At 38.3% G+C, this 24,883-nt stretch overlaps 1 protein-coding gene across 20 annotated transcripts in view; it reads left to right on the top strand.

Moving 5' to 3' along the window:
* SPAG9 (sperm associated antigen 9) overlaps positions 1 to 24,883 on the top strand; it is a 144,961-nt gene that overhangs the window by 56,062 nt on the left and 64,016 nt on the right. For 15 of the 20 annotated variants that reach the window (XM_021067194.1, XM_021067204.1, XM_021067203.1 and 12 more), the window contains 3 exons: positions 1,683 to 1,753; positions 8,995 to 9,089; positions 15,376 to 15,526. In XM_021067194.1, the coding sequence (XP_020922853.1) occupies positions 1,683 to 1,753; positions 8,995 to 9,089; positions 15,376 to 15,526 (317 nt within the window). Of the gene's footprint in view, positions 1 to 1,682; positions 1,754 to 8,994; positions 9,090 to 9,148; positions 9,963 to 15,375; positions 15,527 to 24,883 lie in introns of those variants that run through there. The other 5 variants (XM_021067208.1, XM_021067207.1, XM_021067210.1 and 2 more) reach the window with 4 other exon arrangements.

Genomic DNA, 24,883 nt, shown 5'->3' with positions numbered 1-24,883 from the left:
TTTTAAATAAGTCACAGAAGCTGCACTAAAAATTATTATGGTTTCAATATCTATTATGTTACCACAAAACAGCTGCCTTACAAATTTGCTTTTTATTGCTTTTAGTCACAAGATAAGATGAGCATCACATGCACTCAAGCCTTGCCTGGCACGATAAAGTGTGGCGCCCTGGATACTATGGTGGTGTGTTTATTCACTGTGAGCCAACACATGGGCTTGATTAGAAACAAATCAAAAGTCACAGCCAGAGTTTTCCTAATTAATGGCATATTTTCAGGATATTCAAACAAAGGCGGCAAGTTAAGCTATACTTTTACTCATTTACCTGGTAAATGAGTTTACCAGGTAGCACAAGTTTTGTATTGTGTGGTGTCTGTTGTGTTAATATTAGGCCTATGAAAACACTCATGTGTGCACTATGCTGACACAGACACAGGCTGTCACTTCCACATTGCCTTGTATATTTGTAGCTAGCTGACCCTTATACCAAGAGAATTCCAATTACTCTCGTGTTTTCAAACTAACTTAAATGACTATCTTGACAAGCTTCTTTAGCACTAGCTTTTCTTTTCCCCAGTTGACTGTCTCCCACTTCTCCTTAGCCAATATGGGCTCCTCCTCCAGGATGACTGGTTGCCTCTCTGCTCCACCACCTCCACAGTTTTGTGTGTGTTCCTGTACCCGTGGTAACAGTGCCTGCAACACGCTCATCACCATAATATCTTGTCTACTCTAATTTCTTCATGGTCCTGCTGGGATTCCATCTTCTCTCAGAATCGTTCCTCTCTGATACCATTCTTCCCTGTGGAAATCTGTCCTGACATTCTGCATCCAAAGATCTAAAACTATAAGCTGTGTTCTATTGAGCACTCTCCCAAAGTGGTGCCACTCACAAACTTCATCAGCAGAGGGAGCTAAATAAAAGGAGATGAGTCCCTGAAATTAAGACCTAAAGCAGAAAAAGTGTTTTCAATAGTGACATGTTCACATTACTGCTCAGAAGTGAAAAATAACTGGAATAATGTTAAAAATCAGTGATTTGGGCCTTAGTCCCAAGTTCAAGCTTCTGTGAGGAGATTTGTAAAGGGTTTTTTTGGGGGGCTGCACCTGCAGCGTGTATAAGTTCTAGTAAGGCTAGGGGTAAAATTGGAGCTGTGGCTGCCATCCTGTGCTGCAGCCACAGCAATGTCAGATCCAGGCTGCATCTGCGACCTACACCATAGTTCATGGCATTGTCACATCCTTAACCCAGGGAGGCCAGGGATTGAACCTGCGTCCTCATGTATACTGGTGGGATTTTACCTGCTGAGCCACATCAGGAACTTCTTGTAAAGTGTTTTTCAAAGAGCTAATTCTGTATCATGTTAAAAACCTGCTTGGAGGGGATAACCTGATATACATATGCATATTAGGAGAAACAATTGGATGGTTTTTTGGCTGAGCCTGAGCCCAGGGATTGAACCCTTATTATAGTTGCACCCTGTGCCTCAACTGTGGTTATGCTGGATCCCTTCACTGCACCACAAGGGAACTTACAGGATGTTTGGTTTCTTTTAAAAAAAATTAGTTTATCCCCTCTCCAAAAGTTTTATTTAAGACATTAAACGAGGTAACTGGCTTTGTGAAGAATTTCATATGGAGCTATGTTTTGTTTTGATTAAATGTATGTATCTTAATTTCAGTTAGCAGACTTGAAGAAAGAGAAGCAGAACTGAAGAAGGAATATAATGCATTACATCAAAGACACACTGAGGTGGGTTCCTAGGTTGTTCTTACCATGCTAATGTTGAGATAAATTAACCGTCGAAAATAATGCCTTAGTTTTTCTTTGAAAATTAGTGTAATCCTTGGGGATTATTTCAAGAAGACGTTAAATTTCATGTAGCATTTACTTAGTTGCCAAATGCTGACTCTTAATGTCCTTTATCTGGAATAACATTTCTTGTGGTGAATTAGTGTACCACAGAGTAATATAATTATTAAGGCAGTTCCATTAGTTGCTTCTTTGGCTGGTTAAGAAAAATTTACAAGTGCTTAATAAAAAGCTGTGTATTATATTAATATGATAGAATTGATTTATTTTGTTACCAGTTGGGAAATGATGGATTGCAAAATTGTTGGCCAGGGTCTCTCTGCATTTATAGTACAGTATAAAGGACCTACTTGCATTAAGCTCATAACAAATAATAAACACAAATTATAATGTCTTTAAATGACTCTAAAATAGATTTTCTGCAAGAAATTTTAGTATTTTAAATTAACAACTCTAGCACATAATCTCTCCAGAGAAAGTTAGAAAATGTACTTGAGGGAGTTCCTGTTGTGGCTCAGTGGTTAATGAATCCGACTAGGAACCATGAGGTTGCGGGTTCCATCCCTGGCCTCGCTCATTGGGTTAAGGATCCGGCATTGCCATGAGCTGTGGTGTAGGTCGTAGACACGGCTCGGATTCCCGAGTTGCTGTGGCTCTGGTATAGGCCAGCGGCTACAGCTCTGATTAGACCCCTAGCCTGGGAACCTCTATATGCCTTGAGTGCGGCCCTAGAAAAAGACCAAAAAAAAAAAAAAAGAAAATGTATTTGAACCTTTTTTATGATTCTGTCTCAGCCTTTTTATATGTTGCCTTTGTTTCTCCTTATCTCCTTAATGTGAATTTTTAAAAAAAATATTTTGGTCATTCTAGGGTTAACATACCTGGATGAATAGAATGTTCATAGACTCAGGCACTACTCACTGTTTTTACGTGAAAAAAAAATTGCTCTTTTTCCTTTCTGGTCCAGTCTTTCCTATGATGGAGATGGTTCCAGTCTTCAGCTTCCATTTCCTTTCACTAGTTTGGGTGATCTCTTATTCTGCCTCTGGTAGGGACCTATATTGTTGCTTTAAAGGAATATAAAACTCCACTGCACTCAGTTTCATTTGCTTTGGAGAGTAATGTGCTTAACGCTTTCTTCGGAAGGTGCTGGAGTTTCTTTCTGACCTGTGAGATTTATTATTAGTGTCATAGCTTGCACAGCCGCAAACAAAGCACAAAGTGTTACAGAATTGATACTCATTGGTAGAGGAAAAAGATTAGCCATGGAGGGCTGGAACCATAGAGCTCTGGGAAAACAGGAACAGCTTACACAGCAAGCAGCCTTCTCAGTTGGTAAAAAATAACCACATTTTAATGACAGATATTTAATAGATATTTGGTAGATATTAAGGCTGTTAAAAAAAACCCAATTGATTGTTAAAGGCCTATTGTTGGTCTCCCCCCCCCCCACCCCCATCATTTCAGTGCCTTGATAAGCCCTGTACTGTGCTTATCAATGCTGATACTTATAGATATTTTTGGGGAATAGGTTTATATGCCATACATAACTGATAGTGATGAGTAGTGAATAATCACTTGGTTTTTTTTGTTTTTTGTTTTTTTTTTTAATTTTATTTTCCCACTGTACAGCAAGGGGGTCAGGTTATCCTTACATGTATACATTACAATTACAGTTTTTCCCCCACCATTTCTTCTGTTGCAACATGAGTATCTAGACATAGTTCTCAATGCTATTCAGCGGGATCTCCTTGTAAATCTATTCTAGGTTGTGTCTGATAATCACTTGGTTTTTTTTTTATTGATGTTTTAATTTTAACTTTTGTAATAATTGAGGATTTTTAAATTTAAATATGTGTAAAATAGATGCAGTCTTGAAAATTCATTGTAAAGTGAAATGTCATATTTTCTCATATGTATTATCAAAGTGAAGATGTGTTCCAACAGAAAAAAACAACCTGATATCTTAATTTCAAATGAAAAGGTAAAATACTTTTTCTACTTCTGTTCCTTCAGAGAAGGACAATCCAGGAAGAAAAATGATTTCAGGCAGGGAGTTGTGCCTGTCTATTAACCAAGGCAGATCTCCCATGCAGCATTTTCATAGGATCCCTTCTCTCACTTATAAGCAGCTTCTATCCTCTGCCCTGCTAGACTCCCTCTATTTTGCTCTGCCTCAAGGAAGGCTTATATAACACAGATAGGGCTGCTTTGAAATGTGGGTCTGTTCTACTCTAGCCCACATTTTTTTGTGTTTATACATCTGTACTAGAAATACAATTCAATTAGCAATTATAAATAGCTATCCAATGCTGAAGAACTAGGTGTCCTTTAAAGGTAAATTCTAAAAACCTTCAGGGAAAGGGAGGCTGAAGGATTTAACCTTAATCTCGCCACTGTTTACTTCTAACTAAAGTAACCCTTTTTATAGGCATACAAAAATTGTTTAAATAGCGCTTTTATCAAATAGCATTGTTGGCTGCTTAAGGGAAATCTCTGGCTCTTTTTTATATGTGAATAACTGTTCTCTAATCAAATTAAAATTTTATACACATTGCTGAATTTGCTTAAAAGAGGGCGTATCTTAAGGAGGGCAGTGGAGGAAATATAAACATCAAGCTGTAAGGCACTTGGGCCACACTTGTACTTACTCTTATTTTAATTACCAAAAACTTGAACCCTGGTCTTACTGCAAGGAGTGTTTTGATACATTCTCATCTCATTCTTTGACAAAACTATCCTCCGTCCTCATTTTTTAGATTTAAGCTTAGAAAGAGAAGATGAAGTGATTTGTCCCAAATGCCATACTAGTATATGGATTTGAACCTACGGTCTATCTGATTCTCTTGTCTGAATTTTTAATAATGCTTTTAGGTTATGGAATACATGGGTGTTAAATGCATTAGAAAATTTTCTGTGCTTCTTTGCTTTATGGCACCTCAACTATTTTTATTTTTTTTAAATTAAAAGAATGTTTTTGCTTTTTTAAAGCTGCACCTGTGGCATATGGAAGTTCCCAGGCTAGGGGTCAAATTAAAGCCATAGCTGCCAGCCATAGCCCCAGCAATGCAGCGTCCGAGCGCCATCTCTGACTACACACACCACAGGTCACGTCAATACTGGATCCCTAACACACTGAGCAAGGCCAGGGATTGAACCTGAGTCATAAATGGATACTAGCTCTAGTCAGGCTCATTACCACTGAGCCACAACGGGAACTTTCTCAACCATTTTTAGAATAGTGGCATTTTGGATATGCTTATAGGATTCTTGAGCTGCACATGGAAAGATTCAAGGCCAATAGAATTAAAGGGATTCATGCACTTGTCTCCAAAACATCTGTTTTTACCTTGTTTTCTAGTAACTATCACCTTGCTCTTCAATTTTAGCCAAAGCTGACATCAACCTTTGCTGTGAAGATTTCTCTAGATTGGAAGGGGATTTGGGATGTTCCAGTGGCTTGGGATCCTTCTTCATGACTCCCAGCTGTTTATTGCTAAATTGGCTCTTGAATATGTGTGAATTAATGTGCATACCTGAGAAAATTGAGGATTGCAATTCTGAAATCAGGAGGGATGGGGCTGGTGGACCCAACAGAAGATTTTCTAAAGTGTGCCCTGATTTACTCTCTTTTCTGTCTGGTAGCACTAATGTTTCCCTCTCACTCAGTTTTTTAGGGAAAAAAAAAAAAAAAAAAAGGCCAGAGCTACTCTGTAAAGCCCTGTAATTAAAATTTAAATTTTTATATACAATTTATTTTTTTCTTTTTTGTGCACATATGTATAGTGCAGATTTTATATTTCACATATCAGGAAATGCTTTAGGGTGTGGGGTTTCTTGTGGGTGTGAGGGTGAAGAAGAAAGGACAATGAGCTTATTGCCCGCCTCCAGAATTGACTGAAAGGGCAGATACACCATAAGTCCTATAATGCTTAGCTGCTCTGATTGCTGAGCCAGATGGATCTGGGTTCTGGCCCCAGAGCCAAATAGCTAAAAACAGCTAGAATCGGTTAATCATTAACTAGCTGACCAAATTGGACAAGTTACTTTAACCACCTTAAACTGGAATTTATACAGAAAATTGTATTGTTGGAGGATTAATTAAAACAATGGCTGTACATGCAATGGCTGATTTGTAGTTGGTGCTCAATAAATATTAACTGCCATTTTGTTCTTGTTGTTCTCTCCTATTAAGCACTGGGTTAGTTGGGTTGAAACCAGTTTCATTATGTAGACCATTTTGTCAGAATACTGTATTTGCAATTACCTGGTCTCAGTTGTTTGAAGAAGTTTTGGAATTCAGCGTTTTCTAAATTTGAAAAAAATTAATAATTTAACATGAGAACTAGTCTATAGAATGATCTATTTGGGGTAAAACCGATTCTGTATCTTTGCATTTTATTTAATAATTCTTTTAATTTTTCTAGATGGAATAAGTAGACTATTATAAAAGCACTCTAAGGGAGATGTCTATTCATTTGAGTGCTTAAAGAAACTTCGATTTTTCCATTTGAACTGATCGTATTGATACGATTCAATATATAAAAATTCAACTTATCGACCCCTAGCCTGGGAACTTCCATATGCTAAGTGTGTGGCCCTACAAAAAAAAAAAAAAAAAAAGAAAAAAAGAATTCAACTTAGATTTTCTAAAACTTTTGGAAAATTTGTATTGATATCTATTTGGCCAAACCATCACTTTGTTATACCAGTTTCATTAAAATTTTTTCCCTTGGAGTTCTTTCGTGGAGCAGCGTAAATGAATACGACTAGGAACCATGAGGTTGTGGGTTTGATCCTTGGCCTCACTCAGTGAGTTAAGGATCTGGCGTTGCCGTGACCTGTGGTGTAGGTTGCAGATGTGGCTTGGATCCTGCATGGCTGTGGCTGTGGTTTAGGCTGGCAGCTGTAGCTTTGATTAGATCCTAGCCTGGGAACCTCCATATGCCTCAGGTGCAGCCCTAAAAAGCAAAAATAAATAAACAAATAAAATAAATTTTTCCCTTAAAGTTTTTCTTGATACAAGGAGGAAACAAAACAGCTCATTATTTCTGACTTATTGACACAGAGACAAAAACGATATTTCTGCAAAACTGTTCTTTAAATGGTAAAGAGAAAAGCTCTGAATTTAAAATTGAAAGTTATAAGTTTAAAAGTTTTAAAAATGCTTTCACATACCATATCCATGTGATTCTATATATTCATTTTTCTTTGCTTGGTACATTTCTTGTCTGGGCTAGTTTTTTTTTTTCCTCTTTTTTGATTATACCTGCAGCATCTGGAAGTTCCTAGACCAGGAGTCATGTCCGAGCTGCAGCTATGACCTACATTGCACCTGTGACAATACCCAATTCTTTAACCCACTGTACCGGCTGGGGGTCGAACCTGTACCTCCCCAGTGACCTGGGCCACTGCAGTCAGGTTCTTAACCCACTGCACTGAAGCTAGAACTCCTCTTTCTTTTTATTTTTTATTTTTGCCTCACCTGCAGCATGTGGAAGTTTCTGGGGCAGGGACTGAACTTAAACCACTGCAATGACAGTGAAGGTTAGGTGATATCCTTAACCGTCAGCACCACGAGAGAACTCCAGGATTTAGGTTTCTTTTTTCTTTTTCTTTTTTTTTTTCTTTTTAGGGCCATATGGAAGTTCCCAGGCTAGGGGTTGAGTTGGAGCTACACCTGCCAGCCACAGCCACAGCAATGCCAGATCCAAGCTGCATCTGCAACCTACATTACAGCTTGTAGCAACACTGGATCCTTAACCCACTGAGCAGGGCTAGGGATAGAACTTGCATCCTCCTGTATACTAGTCAGGTTTGTTTCCGCTGAGCCACAGTGGGAAATAAGGATTTAGGTATCTTAAAAGTGAAACTGTAGATCAAGTATCAAATAGGACTATAGCATTTCTTGAGAGGTTATATACTTGATACTCTTGAAATTTTCATATCCATATTCAGTTTGTCTGTTTTTTTGTTTGTTTGTCTTGTCTTTTTAGGACCTCACCTAAGGCATATGGAGGTTCCCAGGCCAGGGGTCGAATCAGAGCTATAGTCACTGGCCTGCACCAACAGCCAAGCAATGCCAGATCCGAGCCTCGTCCGCACCTACATGATGGGAACTCCTTTTTTTTTTTAAATGGCTGTACTGACTGCATGTGGAAGTCCCTAGGCCAGGGATTGAATTCAAGCCACAGCTGCAGCAGTGATGGATCTTTTAACCAACTTGGCCAGGCTGCACGACAGTGGGAACTCTCTGCTTGTCTGTCTTATGGTTCCTTGTCTAAGACTTAGAATACTCTGATTTTTCATTTGTTTTAATTTGATGCTGTTATTACCCATGATTATATTAAGTGATGATTCTAGTAATCAAAGGAGAGAATATTTTAGCATTCTTTGAACTAAATCTGTAGACAAAAGAAATAAACATCTTGGTAATAAATTGAAAATAATCTTTACTTTGTGACCCCTTTGTGAAATGGAAAAAATAGGGAGTTCCCATCATGGCACAGCAGAAACGAATCCAGCTAGGAACCATGAGGTTGAGGGTTTGATCCCTGGCCTTGCTCTGGGTTAAGGATCTGGTGTTGCCCTGAGCGTGGTGTAGGTCACAGAAGCTGCTCAGATCTGATGTTGCTGTAGCTGTGGTGCAGGCCAGTACAGTAGCCTTGGCTCCAATTTGACCACTAGCCTGGAAACCTCCATATGCCAAGGGTGTGGCCCTGAAAAGACAAAAAAAAAAAAAAAAAGGAAAAAATAAGGGTTATGGTTTCTTCTCAAGTTTCATGTTAATTTCTTTGTTGTTTTGCGTTTTTAGTGATGGATATCTCAGATGCCCTCTCTTTTTTTTAACCTGGTAACCTCTGGTCAGCTCCTTCCCAGTGTCTATATCTTAATTTGTGTTACTTGCAAGCATTATTGAATAGCATTACATATGGTAAAAAATAAAGTTTTTGCTATGCTAAACAAGATGTTGGCTACTTTTACAGATGTTAGCATCGTTAGATGTAAGTATTTGAATATTCTTTTGCCATTAAAAGAAAATTTCATCCTTAATATCCTTTCCATGAAACTATGGGTAATTAAATAAGAAATTTATATTAAAATGTTTCCATTGTTAAAACAGTATGTTTTTATTTCAAATATTAGCCTTAAAATTTTGTGTATTCTTTTCTTCAAAATAGATGATCCATAACTATATGGAACACTTAGAAAGAACAAAACTTCATCAGCTCTCAGGAAGTGATCAACTAGAATCCACAGCTCATAGTAGAATTAGGTAAGCATTTTACACATTTTTGCCTTGGGAGGAAAAAGCAATATGAATAATCTGTTTCTGTTTTTCCCTGTTCTTTAATCCTGGAACAATAGTTAGGCTGATGCAAAAAGCTTTCTACTGTAGTTGGAATGCTGTAGGAGAGAATAGCATAGAAAAACAGAACAGCTTTCACTAATGAAAGGTAAATTGTGAGCCATGCCACATAAGCAACATTTTGAGGTATTTTGGTTATTTTCTAATACTTAATGGAGCTTGCACCAGGTTTAAAGTTTTCTGATTTGTGAGAATGCTGAAAATTTTTTATTTCTCCTGTATAATTGTTTTACAGTCTTTTTTGCTTTGGAGAGGCATGTTTTAAAGGGTTAGCTAGACTTCTGTTTGATGTAGGAGTGTGAATAAATTATGTAAATCTCCAAGCATTGCAGCCAATAGGCTAAGCCAGGACTCTTAGTGGAGAGGAAAATAGTTAATAGGCTGGCTGTCTCTCTGGATTGCTGCATAAATGCGAGGAGCAGCAGCTCTATGGTTATGAGGTGGGGAGAGTGGGATGACGTCATCGCTTGGGAGCTGCTGCAGGATGGAGTGGAAAGCTGCTGCCGATGGCATTGTTTTTGTGGCAGCAGCTGAATGACAGATCCTCACTACAAAGATACCCCTTTGGCCCCCGAGTAGGCCTCCTGGTTCGGGTGTTTCACCATGCCAGCACAGCGCCATGAGTCCTGGATGCATGCTGCTGTTTGTGTTTGGCTTTGTTGGCGGGGCGGTGGTTATTAATTCTGCTATCTTAGTATCTCTCTCTGTTTTGCTGCTTGTGCACTTTTCTATTTCTACCGGAGTGCCAGCTCTGACGCAGAACCTACCAAGGATACTCAGGTATTCCAGTCTCTCTTAGAAGTCCCCGTTCAGTTGGTTTTTCTTGAATTTTTAGCTTCACGGGTCTGCTTTGTAACCATTTCTGTTGCAGATTGAAACAATGGAAAATGGCCTGAAGCTAGGATTTTGATTTTTATATACAGCAATTTATAGGCTCTCACTCAGGGATAATGGCTTTGTGTTTGGAAATCACCGACTTAAGAAAAGGATTTTCAGATTGTACTTTATACGCAAATACAAGGTCATTGTGGTCTTGTTTTAAGCAGAGTGTTCAAAGAGTAAAGGGAGAGCAGGAGTAGAGCAGCATTGGGTCCAAGTTTACACAACCTTTCGTTTAGCATCTGAGCATGGAGAAGCAAATATCTTCTATGCAGGGACTTGTCGTTGATTAGCCAGAAGCCATAGGTGCTTATTTTGCTTCATTTATCCTTTGATGGAGATTCAGACATCTTTTTGCAATTTTTGATAGCAGTTCATGGGACCTGACAGTTAAAATATTTTCCTCCTAAAACAAAATATATTTTAAAGTGAAAGGATTTAAGCCTTTTAGGGCAAGGAATGCATTTTTTTCGCTATTATTTACACATCAAAGTTGGGAAAGCTTTACAAAGCCTATTCACTATTGTTTTGTCAGATGTTGCCCTTTCTTTGTAGACTTGGGTGACAAATATCCATGCCTGCCTGTGGGGGTGGTCATTAATCTCTGTAGCTTTTTTGCTGTTCACTCTACTTGTACACTTCTGTATTTTAGAGGTTTAATGTTTTGGTTTCTTTTGTTTACTTACTCATCAAACTAAAACTACCTGATGTGTTGATATTTCGGCTTCGTGCATGGTTTTAAATGAGAGTTCATAGTTTATAACTTTTATTATTTAAATGCTCATTTAAGATACTCAGCTCCTAATTATGGATTTAGATAAATTAAGATGAAATAAAGTAGTAAATTCCCTCAATGTGTTCTTTTTTATTCAGAGGTCCATTCACGTTCAACATTAGGCTAAGACCCAGAAATTAAATTTCATCTATGGTCTTAAAACTATAAGGTACTTGGTCATTTATTTTCTTTCCTGATTTTATAGCAATCAGGCGCAATCTTATTACTTGTGTATATTTTAGTACCTAAAAGATTTGTATGTATGTATACATAGGCTTTTAGGAAATTAAAAAATACCTTAACTCAGGAACATACAGACCATTAAAATGAGATTAATTTTAAAGGGCTGTCTTGGGTTTCAGTTCCGTTTAAGAAGCTGGTGCTGTGCTGTGCCATGCAGTGGATAAGAGGTTTGGAGTTGGACTGACTGGTACAAATGCTCTGCCCCATGTGAGCTGTGGGACCTCTGGCAGGTTGCTTAATGTCTGTGCCTGAGTTTCCTCTTCTGAGGTTCTTACCCGGTTGGGCTGTTTTAAAAATCAAGTGAGATGATTATTTTGTATTTAACCAATTACAAGATATATTGTAAATTAAACAAATATTTTCATAGTCACTTATATTTACTCCATTTTAACAACTATTTTAGCTGTTTTATTAATAAAATGATTTATGATTAAGTTTAAGTTCCTTGACGTAAAAGTTGCTGTTGATCTGATTGAAGACTGATATCAAAGTCCTCAATATTATGATTAAATTATGAGGCGTCCTGTTGTGGCTCAGTGGTAACGAACCTGCCTAGTGTCCATGAGGACACAGGTGTGATACCTGGCCCTGCTCAGTGGCCCTGCCACAAGCTGTGGTATAGGTTGTAGATGCGGCTTGGATCTGGTGGTGGTGTGGCTGTGGTGTAGGCCGGCAGCTACAGCTCCAATTGGACCCCTAGCCTGGGAAGTTCCATATGCCATGGGGGCAGCCCTAAAAAAGAGAGTGAGAGAGATTAAGTTGTAGGTAGTTAAAGGAAAGCACATGGGTCTTGGAGTCAAACAGGCCTGGCTTGGAATCCCATTTCTTCTGATTACTAGTTCTAAAGTCTCTGGGCATCACTTTCCTAGTCTGAAAATAGGGAAAATAATTTCTATTTCCTTAGGATTTAAATGAGATAATGTAAATAAATCATCCTTCTTAGTACTTGCCACGTGGTGGGTGTTGAGCAATGTAAATCTTTTTACTGCCCTTATGTGTGTATAGTAGATTGTATTTGTTTTAAATGGGAATATAGCCAAAAAGCTGTTTCAAAGCACATTTGCAAAATTATTTATGCACGTAAAGTAACATTTAAATAACTGATTTAAAAATGGATATGTGGGAGTTCCTGTTGTGGCTCAGCAGTGATGAACCCTATTAGTATCCATGAGGATGTGGGTTCAATCCCTGGCTCCACCTAGTGGGTTAAGGATCTGGTGTTGCCATGAGCTGTGGTATAGGTTGCAGATGCAGCTCAGATCTCACGTTGCTGTGGCTGTGGTGTAGGCTGACAGCTGCAGCTTCTGTTCAGTCCCTTGCCTGAGAAGTTCCATGTGCCTGGAATGCAGCCCTAAAAAGACCAAAAAAAAACAAGGATATATGACAATTAAAAAAATATATGGGAGTTCCCCTTGTGGTCAGTGGTTAACGAATCTGACTAGGAACCATGAGGTTGCGGGTTCGATCCCTGGCCTCACTCATTGGGTTAAGGATCCAGCGTTGCCATGAGCTGTGGTGTAGATCGTAGATGGGGCTCATATCCCGAGTTGCTGTGGCTCTGGTGTAGGCTGGCGGAAATCCCCTCCCTGTAGAGCAGTTTCTGATGGATAAATAAAAGCAATGTAAAGGTTTGAATTCTACTTATATTTTGGATTGTAGATTAAATATATTAAACAGGAGTAGGAATGTAAAACTTGAATCCATAGCTGACTCCTCCCAGTGTTTTTTATTTTTTTGGTATTGCCTGTGTGAAAATGATTGTATTATCATTCATAAAGGAAGATAATTCTCATAATTGGCCTGTATTTTGATTCCTTTTGGCAGTGTGATGGATTCAGATGAAGTATGTATTATCTTTCTTTGCATTTTGAGTTAAGAGAGCATTGCATTAAATTCCATCTGATTAAATTCCTGGTCAATTTTGCTTAAGTCATTAAGATATTTTTAAAAAAATAGGTAAATAATGTAGTAGCTCTTAGACCCCTTAGATTTTCGTTTCCCAAAATATGTTCTCCCAAAATCAAGGGATAAACATCAGGTCAATAAGTTTTCATTTTGTCATGTGTAGACACTAAAAAAAAAAAAATCCAATTACCAATCATTGTCAGTCATTTGAAATACAGGGCAACTTAAATTTAAAGAAGCAGAAAAATTGTAGAAAGAAGGGTGAGTCATTCTCAAGAAAGAACAGGTTCTGCAATATGTGGAAACATGTATTATATGTCTATATTATCCAGTAAGGATATAATAAATAATACCTCTTTTATTTGCTGTGGACTTATGAAAACTTTTTTTTGCCTAACACCATTTTGGAGTAACTGGTATAAACAGAATAGCCAACTACTTTGTTACTTGGTTGTTCTGGCAGGTCATGGAGACAAACTTAGATTTGATTTTAAAATCTACCCTTTTATTGTGCTGCCTACTTGCACTTGAATTTTCCTTGCAAATCAAGTAGGAAAAGTATCCAAGTGTAAAGAAATGATGAGTAATTCACTCTGGTAAAGTCCTGTTCTATTTCTTTGTCCATACAACTTTAATAAAATGCAATCTCTCAACCTTTTTGCTTCACCTAATCTTTAAGAAGGTGTTTGACAGTCGTACTAATCCTTTCTGATTGTCATTAGGCATGAAAGCAGTGTACCCTTTATGTTATGTGAGGGCATTATTTCAGAAGTGGCTTAAGCTTCTTGGTATAAAAATGAGTTCACAGAATAAAGACCTATTTAGCAAAAGTGAGTATTTTCCCACTTTTATTTGCAACCTTGTAGTTCCTATTCTAAATTACATTTTTACCAGAAGCGCATTAACCAGTACGATTCCTGGAGGCCACAAACCTTTAGTGTCTCATTTCTTGCCAGTTTCTGCTTCAGTTAATGACCAGGATGACCCGTTAGTAGGGTTGTTTTTAGCCTTTTCAGAGTCCTTTCTATCAGCAAAGGATGTGTTTTTTGTTTTTAAAATTCTGTTATTAAAATTGAAACTCTTGTTCATTGAAATATCCTACAAAGCATTGGAAACCCCACAGTCTTTCATAGAATTTTGTAATCTCCTTGTTTGGAAAAAATGACAATTGTTTTTTCATATATACTGTGATGGAAAGAAACTCATACATTGGTCCTGTAGAAAAATAACAGTTTTCCTACTTTAGGGGATGAAATCTTGAGTTCGTCGACTGAAAAAAAAAAGTACAACCTGAAAGTTGAGAATTATGTTTTATTCAGGGACATTACCAAAGACTATAGTCCTGAGGGGGAGACTGTCAGCTCTGAGGAAGTGTCCCAAAGAGATAAGGGAAGAGCCAGGATATGTAGGGATTTTGACTGAGAGGGGAAAAAAAACAAACCAAAAAACATATAGTGGGACATCAAAAGATTTCTGCTAGTCACAAAAAACTGACATCTCAAGTTAATGATTTTAGTGCTTTTCTAGGTATGGGAAGATGTAGGAGTCTGGGCTCATTGAAATTATTCCTTTGATAATGCAGCTTAACCACCTAGGGTCAGTATACTGTTTTTTTTCCATCCTGAATTCCCCTCAGGGCACATGGTCAGGGCAGCTGCATTGGCTGATGGCTTGATGGCTGGCAAAATTTGTATGTTTCTGAATGGCAGGCAGTATTCTTATTTTTTTAATCCACATGCTGTTTTTACTATTAATGAGAAACTCTGATTTTATTTACTTATTTATGGCCATGCCCACAGCGTGCAGAAGTTCTTAGGCCAGGGATTAAACCGGTACCACAGCAGTGACCCAAACCACAACAGTGGCAATGCTGGATCTTTAACCTGCTGAGCCACCAGGGAGCTCTATCAGTAGCCCTGATTTAGACCATATATTGATTTTCCTCTAGGCAGAAAGAGGCCTCTAGCCTGAAGAGGTAGCCTGAGCAGGCTTGGGTAAATATCTATGGATTAGTGTGAGGACTTGGGAAGCAGAGTTGAGATCACTTCTAAAGGAGTTGAAGTTTCTTAGGGCTTACTTAATAAGCAGAGTGAAAATGTGGTAGTTCTTCTTGCTACCTGGCTGAGGATCTCATCAGTAACTTATAAGATTTCCTTAACTTTTTTTTTTTTTTAAACTACTTTTCTTCATTGATATCTTAGGGCTAATTTAACCTCTGAGACTTTGTCCTTTCTCTTTGGTAAGTCTGCTTGTTCAGAAAGGTAGACGATATTATTTAATTAAGAGTGATGCTTCTAAAGCTATGACAGCCTGGGCTTATGACTTACGGTCATGATGAATAAAAATTAAAAACAGAGTAATGCTTAATTTTTTTCTCCTCTTTCCAAATAGAAAAGAACGCCCTATATCATTAGGGATTTTCCCATTACCTGCTGGAGAGGGATTGCTTACACCTGACACTCAGAAAGGTGGTGAGACCCCTGGATCAGAACAATGGAAATTTCAGGAATTAAGTCAACCACGTTCTCATACCAGCCTGAAGGTAAGCTTTAGTCTGTGAAAATCTCCAATTTACATTTTATTTTATTTTTATTTTTATGGCCACATCTACAGCACATGGAAGTTACTGGGCCAGGGGTTGAATCCGAGTGGTAGCTGTGACCTGTGCCGCAGTTTACAGCAACACTGGATCCTTAACCCACTGAGCAAGGCCTGGGATCAACCAGCATCTTCATAGAGACAACATCGGGTCCTTAACCCACTGCACTACAAGGGGAACTCCTCCAGTTTTCATTTTATAGGCATTCTTATCCAAATTGAAGTACTAGATAACCAGAACATAAGAAAATGAAATAGTATGTATATATTTTAGTTTGTGAAACTAATCCCCTTTTTTAATAGGAAATGAACTCTTCCCAAAGAGTTTTAGTGTTTTTATTATTCTTTTTCAAGTTATGTAGGAAAACAAAGTCAACATTTATTACATCTTTTTTTTTTGTTTTTTTTTGTTTTTTTTTTTGGTCGTTTTGCTATTTCTTTGGGCCGCTCCTGCGGCATATGGAGGTTCCCAGGCTAGGGGTCGAATCGGAGCTGTAGCCACCGGCCTACGCCAGAGCCACAGCAACGCGGGATCCGAGCCGCGTCTGCAACCTACACCACAGCTCACGGCAACGCCGGATCGTTAACCCACTGAGCAAGGGCAGGGACCGAACCCGCAACCTCATGGTTCCTAGTCGGATTCGTTAACCACTGCGCCATGACGGGAACTCCCAGCATTTATTACATCTTGATTGGCATGCTTATTAGCTAATGACTAAAATTTCTATTTGATTTAGGCTATTTCTGTTTGATTTACCTTAGGATGAGGTGTCCACTGAACCTAATTATGTTTTTTAGAATTAAAAATCATTGCCACCTGGAATCCTTGGTTCAGTTTGATTGCTTCACAGCTTAGTAGGGCTTCACTTTAAAAAAATAAAATGAAACATGGTACCTTCCTCAAAACCTTCACAAAGCAGTATCAAAAAGTGCATTGTGTTTAGCTAAAGAGGGCTGGTGTTAATTATAGATTATGTTCTTGATGATATCTTGTCATCAAATAATTATATACAACATTGTAAATCAACTATCACAATAAAACTTATTAAGTTATAAATATAAACAATAAGATAGTCTAGGAATGGAATTATATTAATAATTTAAAATATTTGAAGTTTTAGCCTATATCTTATAAAGTGGAATATTTATAAACAGAACATTGTTTATGAAAGAACCTTGTTACATTAGAAAATCTACTTTGTCATAAATAAACAGGCCACATACAGTGAGTACAATTGAGTTACAAATCTTATCTCCTTTTTCTGCTCTCTTTTTCTTGAAATTGGTTTTCATGGTTTAAGTACTTAATGATAACTCTTATAATACTTCTGAAATACTTGGTCATTTACTTATTTGCTTGGTCTGTTTCTCTCCACTAAGAACAGAAAGCCCATGCAGATTATTTGCTACTGTATCCCTAGCACTTAGAAAAGTGCCTAGCATGTAGTTGTCACTCGGAGCATGTCTGTCAAATGAATGAATCATTTGTTTTAGATGTTAAAACGACTCTTTTGGGATAATATAAATGGTCTGCTTCTTAGCTCTAGTAGGTAGAGGCATTTAGAATTCATTCCACTGAACTTTGAAATGTGCTCAAAACAGTAAGTAGTGAATAACTATTTCACAGCTTTGCTCCCACTGATAAGTATTTTTACCAGTAGGTCTAACCTCACCTTTTTCCCCTTCTCCTTTGTTTTTTGTTTAACTTATTAGCAGGTAATTATGCAGCTGCTCAGTATCAGTCCACAGTGAGGCTAGGAATTTTTTCACTCCTACTTCTACGGCCACACTGGCTTTTTTAGCCTGCCTGCTGGTTTAATAGATCTTCCAAAACACCCATCCCTTAATCACCTACTTGCCATTTCCCTTTTCCAAAACAAAATTAGGTAGGAAGGATACTTCAAAAATGTATACCATATGGTAACTGTATTTTAATTACTATCCAAAAGACCTTAAAGAGAAGATTGTTATAATCCTCTTGTAGAATTAATTTATTGACATGCCCTGACAGAACTCTACTGACAAGTTATAAACTGGTTAACAGATTACTTAAATGGATTTAAACATGGGTTTTTTTTTTGGTGTCCTCCCTAAATATACTCAGGCAAGTATTCCCCAGAAAGGTTTTTTTGTTTTGTTTTGTTGGTTGGGTTTTTTTGGCTGTACCCATGGCATGTAGAAGTTCTCAGGCTAGGCATTGAACCTGCACCACAGAAGTGACCCAAGCTGATACAATGACAACACCAGATCCTTAACCCGCTGAGCCACAAAGGGAACTCCCCAGAGAGGTTTTTTAAATAAAATCTAGTCTGTCTCTACTCTGGACATGGGGCCAGTACATGAGATAAAGGCTCAACAGACAAGGATTTCTGGGAACCAAATGATACATTACAAAATGGTAAAAGTCCGTGGAGTTCCCATCGTGGTGCAGTGGAAGCGAATCTGACTAGGAGCCATGAGGTTGCAGGTTTGATCCCTGTCCTCGTTCAGTGGGTTAAGGATCCAGCATTGCTGTGAGACTCGGATCTGGCGTGGCTGTGGCTGTGGCTGTGGCTGTGGCTGTGGCCAGCAGCTATAGCTCTGATTTGACCTCTCGCCTGGGAACCTGCATATGCTGTGGGTACAGCCCTAAAAAGCAAAAAAAAAAAAAAAAAAAAAGGTACAAGGCCAATATGTGAAGTATGTCTCATAATTGGGACATATTTTATTGTTTACCTAAGCCCTAATTATTAATCACATGTCTTTCTCTAACTTTACAAAAGCCAGGGAGACAGGTTTAGAGTTCACTTTCGGAGTGCGTTGAACACACACTCGTCTTAGTTTCCATGTCTGACAGGAGTTGCACTAATGTAAGGTGTTCTTCACCTTTCGTTTCTTTGAGAACTTTGAGGATGACCTAGCTATGTTTAGAGTATGCTTTGCCTCTGTTATAAAAAATGGGAAGGTGAAATTAATACTAGTTTTACTGGCACAATTTTTCTGTGAAGTGAGGTTAAGGTGAAAATGTTCTCTGAGAAAACCTCATGATGGGTTATAACCAAGGGAACAGAACTATATATAGGAAACTTTGTGGCAGAAGAATGGCAGTACATGGGATTTAGCAATGATTGTAGCCTTCTTTGTTGCTTTATTGCAAGAAATAATTTTTTTTTTACAACGCTCACTGTGAGAGAGTTGTAGTCAATAAGGATATATCTTCACATATACTATACCATTTTATATAAGGGACTTGGGCATCTGTAGATTTTTTTTATCTGTGGGAGTCCTGGAAACAGTCCTCTACAGATACCAAGGGACAACTGTACTGGAAAATGTTCTAGGACTGATGCTCCTGGAAAAAATATGTAAGTTCTTAAAAAGAAGTATGGTACATATTATTCCTTTATTTATTATATTCTTGGGCGGGAATCAACAAACAAATCATAGAATTTCAAGTACTCTTACGCACTGTATAAAAAAAGCAAAAGAAGGGGCTAGAGAGTAATTAGTAAGGAGGGGTGCTTATTTTAGGGTGGTGAGGGTAACCTCTTGGAAGTGGTAACTTGTGCCCTGACGCTGAAGATGTACAAGTGCATGCAAAGGTCTAGAGGAGTATGTGTTTCAGGACAATCAAATAGCATCTGTAAAGACCCTGAGCTATCTTTACATGTTTGACCTTGGCATGTTTGAGGAACTTTTTTTTCCCCTCCTCATCCCATTCCTCTGAGACTTCAGTCCTACCCACCTCACCAGTGTACCTTTCAAGGTTACCCCAAATTCTGTCTTTCTTAATATGATGGAAAATTCTCAGTCTTGCCCTACCTTGTTAGTAGCATTTGATACATTTGAATCTTTCTGCCTCTTGAAATAATTTCTTCATTTTGCTCCCAGGATACAATTTTTGTCATTCTCTGACTGGTTTTCCTCACAGATCCTTTTCCATTGCTGGTTTGGGGACTCTAAATGTTGGAGTTCTCTAGGGCGTAAAGCTCAACTTTCTCCTCTACTTAATCTGGGTAGCTCAATTTTCTTGTCTGTAAATGCCATCCACCCATCAGTATTCACAAATTTGAATCTCTGACTGACTTTGAACCCTGTCCTCAACTCCACACCTTTTCATGTAGTTGCTTTCTATATAGTTTTCTCACATGTATATTTGTATCCTGCTTAGGGGACCATTTTAAGGCTAATCTAAATGCCACAGTTTACATGAAGCTTCACCTGACACCTTCTTAATGGTCCTCAAATCTAGTCTAGGGATCAGTTTAAGGCAGAAAGCAGAGGAGTTTGTTTTGGTCCTCAGGCAGTGACAATGCAAACTTAACAAAGGGCCCCCAGCCCAGTGTTTCTCAAACTTCAAACTTTAATATGCACAAGAAAAATTTGCACGTGAATCTTGATATAATGAATCCTCTGGGGAGTTCTCATGGTGGCTCAGTAGTAACGAACCTGTCCAGTATCCATGAGGACACAGGTTCGATCCCTGGCCTTGCTCAGTGTGGTAAGGATCTGGCATTGCTGTGAGCTGGGGTGTAGGTCTCAGACACTGCTCAGATCCTGCATTGTTGTGGCTGTGGTGTAGGCTGGCAGCTCCAGCTCTGATTCGATCCCTAGCCTGGGACCTTCCGTATGCCTTAAAAAAAGAGAGAGAAAGAGAGACAAAACAAAAATGAGTCTTCTGATTCATTAGGTCTGTGGTGGGACGTGAGGTTCTACATCTTTTTTTTTTAATGGTCGCATCCCCAACATATGGAAGTTCCTGGACCAGGGATTGAATCCAAGCCTGAGCTGTGACCTGAGCCTTTGCAGTCGGTTTCTTAACCCACTGTGCCACAGCAGAAATTCCACTTTTGCCTAGTCTTTTGCTATTATAAGCAAGTCTTTTGCTATTATAAGCAATACTACAGCAAATAACCTTGTACATAATTTTATACTTGTATTTCTAATTCCCATAAGTGGGATTGCTAGATCAAAGCAGGTGTATAAGATTTTACCAAAATCTTTGGCTAGATATTACCAAATTGAGTGCCAAAGGGATGGTAGCCATTCGTATTCTCACCAGCCATATTGTATAAGTTCTTCATTGCTTTACAAGTTCGGAGTTCAGGAGTTCCCGTCACGGTGCAGAGGAAATGAAACCCAACTAGGAACGCGTTCGATCCCTAGCCTCGCTCAGTGGGTTAAGGATCCGGCCTTGCCGTGAGCTGTGGTGTAGGTCGCAGACGTGGCTCAGACCTGGCCTTGTTGTGGCTCTGGCATAGGCTGGTGGCTACAGCTCCGATTAGATCCCTAACCTGGGAACCTCCATGTGCCGAGGGTGCAGCCCTAAACAAAACAAAACAAAACAAAAACAAGTTTGGAGTTCGGGTATCTCTCCCTCATGCCCAAGTGTGTAAAGAGAGAGAACGAGGTGCTTTAAATATTATTTAAAATATCCTATGCATAAAATTTTCATGCTGTTTTCTAGGCCTTGGTTGGTTTCACTTTGGCAATGATTTTATAGATTCCATCTAGTTTCACATATACACAATGTGTATGTGTATATATGTACCTCCGTGTACCTAAAGACATATATGAGTGTATGCATATGTATGTATATATATACTCCAAAAAAGTATTATTTTTTTTCCTTTGAAGAGTTTGCGACATTGTTGTTTATTAGTAGAGTGTGACTTTTATTTATTTATTTATTTTGCTTTTTAGGGCCACACCTGCAGCATATGCAAGTTCCCAGGCTAGGGGTTGAATCAGAGCTGTAGCTGTCAGCCTATGCCACAGCTGCAGCAACTTGGGATCTGAGCCATGTCTGTGACCTACACCACAGTTTCTGGCAACGCCAGATCCTTAACCCACTGAGTGAAGCCAGGGATCGAACCTGCATCCTCATGGATACTAGTCAGGTTCAACGAGTCACAACAGGAACTCCTAGGGTGTGACTTTTAGAACTGAGAAAAAAACTTTGGCTAAAAAAAAACAGTTGGATTGGTACCTACTTGTGAACATTTTAAAGAGTTCTTTTAAAACCACATAACTCAAAATACTCCAGTGGAATTGCTCTGAAAAAGTCTTGTTAGCAGGGTTTGGTATGTAAAGCCAGTGGTCAGTGTGTGCTGCATTCTTCAGGGGATGTGCTTAGCATACAGAATAGGAAATGTCTGAACAGAGCCAGCATTCTTGTTTATAAGAATTTTCCATCCTCCTCCATTTGTGGTTAAGTTCTTAAATTGTTCATATTTCTTTAATTTTCCTAAGATTGAATCTCTACAGTAGTTAAACTTTGTGTATCTTCTGTGGTTAAAGATTTCTGTTATAAAATGAACATGTAAATTAAAAATTTTAAAAGTTAAAGCTCTTTTTAAAAAACTTTTCATTTTGAAGCATTTTAGACATGCAGGAAAATTGCACAAATATTACAGAGGGAATTACACCCATCACCCACCATCCATCATTGATTGTTAACTATGATGAAAATATCGAAACTAATAAATTAACATTGGCACGATACTGTTAGCTCAACCACAGACTTGTATTTAGATTTTGCCAGTTTTCCCACTACTGTTCTTTATCTGTTCCAGGATCTGATCCAGGAGCCCACATTGCATTGGGTGGTTTCCTCAGTCTCTTCTAATGTGTGTAGCCTTTCATTGTTTTTCATGACCTTCAGCCTTGAAGAGTACTGGTTATTTTTTTAGAATATCTCTCAACTTGGGCTTCTCTGATTTCTGTTGATTAGATTGAGGCTATATATTTTTGGCAAGGATACTAGAGGAACAACATGCTGTAGTGGTGGGGATGTTAACCTCTATCCCTTGGTTCAGGTGATATGTGTTGTATTTCTCCACTGTAAAGTTACTGGTTTTGCCTTTATCATTTAATTAATATCTTGATGGATGTATTTTGATTTTGTGCTTCTCAAACTTTCATTCACTGATTTTAGCATCCATCAGTGGAGCTTACCCACAGCAGTTAGTACTGTGGTGTTCATTTTTTTTTTTTTAATTTTCTTTTTATGGCTGCACCCTCAGCATATGGAAATTCCCAGGCTAGGGGTCAAATCATAGTTGCAGCTGCTAGCCTGTGCTACAGCCACAGCAACACCAGATCCAAGTTGCATCTGTGACCTACAGCCCAACTTTTGGCGATGCCAAATCCTTAAACCCTCTGAGTGAGGCCAGGATTCAAACTCACAACCTTATGGGGACTATGTTGGGTTCCTAACCTGCTGAGCTATAATGGGAACTCTGTATTACTGTGATGCTTTAATGCTTATTTTCTGATTTCTTCATCCTACATGTATTAACTGGAATTCTTTTAGAAGGGAGAATTGCTAACTTTCCTTCCTCCTTTGTACTAATGGATATCATTTCATTCTGTAGGATATCCAATGCTGTCATTTATTTTGTTGTTCAAGTTGTTCCAGCTTTGGACATCAGGAGGTCTTTTAGAAGTCATCCTTTTGACATGTCTCTAGTCTTTTGGGTCTTTTCCTGCCTGCCTGCTTTTCTGACACCACCAGATGTTCTTGTATATTTCCTGCCCCAGGCCTGCAGTCGACTGTGGCTCCAAGGAACCTAGGTTCTCTTTATTGGAAGATGGTATTTAGGAACTAAATGTGCTTATTGCCTGAAATGTCATTGCTTCTAGGTCTGTTTTTCCTTTCGTCTTATGTTGGGTTTTTCCATAGTTTATGTTATATGTTACCTCCTTTCGCATTTTTTTTTTTTTTTTCTTTTTAGGGCTGCACCTGAGGCATATGGAGGTTCCCATGCTAGGGGCCAAATCAGAGCTGTAGCAGCTGGCCTATGCCACAGCCCCAGCAACGCAGGATCTGAGCCGCATCTGTGACTTATACCACAGCTCATGGAAACACCGGATCCTTAACCCACTGAGCGAGGCCAGGGAGCGAACCTGCATCCTCATGGATGCTAGTCAGATTTGTTAACCGCTGAGCCATGATGGGAACTCATGGATTTTATTTATAGTGTCTACAGTAGGGTAAAATAAAAATAGAATTTTGAAAAAAACAATATTTTGTAATATTTTATGTTGGTTTTGCTTGGAACAGAGGGAAAGGAATTTCTTCTCTAAGTTCAATTTTTATTTACAAATTTTCTGGCTCACATGTATCCTCATTTGATAATTTCAGGAATCATCCACAGCTTATAGTTGTGGTTTGAAGGAGAAAGGAGTGAAGATTTACTCTTTTTAATATTTTGGTGCTTTTCTGTTCATCTTTATTGGGGTTCAATTGACAAAATTATAGAGACGTTCTTCTTTCTATTTAAACTCTTGCTTGGAGAAGAAGGAATGGAATTCTTTCTTTCTTAGTAAATGTTTATATACAAGATTTTTTTTTTCTCTTTTTAGCATATTTATTGACCAGGTACAAGTGTATGTTGAGAATGAAAATTGCTGAAACTCTAAATAAACAACGCTTATTTTAAAATGGTGTTTAGGAGTTCCTGTGTGGCTCAGCTGGTTAAGGATATGGCATTGTCACTGCAGTGGCTTGGGCGAGGATTGGATCCCTGGCCTAGGAGCTTCTGCATGCCACAGGCACAGCCAAAAAAATTAAACAAACAAACAAATAAAAATGATGGTGTTTAAAGCTTATATTTCTCTCTCTCTCTCTCTTTTTTTTTTTTTTGGCCACACGCATGGCATGTGGAAGTTCCCAAACCAGGGATTGAACCCACACTATAGCAGTGGTTTGAGCCACAGCAGTGACAATGCCGGATCTTTAGTATGCTGAGCCATCAGAGAACTCCTAAAACTTGTATTTGTAATGTGACTTCTTTTAAAGTAGTTTGCACATGAGTATCTATTACATACTCTTGATACTTAATCTTTAAGCTGTTAGAATAGGAAAAATAGCTTTAAATATATTCTGCTGAAGGAAAATTACCTTGCTTTTTGTTTATTTTTAAAACAAGTTCTTAAAAAATTTTATTATAGTTGATTTACAGTGTTCTGTCAATTTCTGATGTTCAGCAAAGCAACCCAATTATACATTTAAGTTTTTTAATGCCAGATGCTAGAAATATAGAAAAGATGCTCAGAGTCCAAGTATTTTATAAAATATGCTTAGAAAATTTTTAAGAAGTTAATATCAATCCCATTTCACAATCAAATAATATCGAAGAATCTCAAGTAATATGTAAAGTTTCTACAACTCTAAATTTCATTCCTTTTCCCCAGTCACTATGAATAGTTGATGTATCCTTCATACCCTTTTCTTTACATATGCACATAGATAATACATACTCAGGTGTGTCTTTGTAAAATAAATGGGTTTATGCTCTTAGTATTTCCTGCAGCTTGT

Source organism: Sus scrofa, chromosome 12 (genome assembly GCF_000003025.6).
Source record: "Sus scrofa isolate TJ Tabasco breed Duroc chromosome 12, Sscrofa11.1, whole genome shotgun sequence".
NCBI classification, from domain to species: domain Eukaryota; kingdom Metazoa; phylum Chordata; class Mammalia; order Artiodactyla; family Suidae; genus Sus; species Sus scrofa.
The sequence above is the reverse complement of the archived record's forward strand: the minus strand, read 5'-3'. Positions and strand labels throughout refer to the sequence as shown.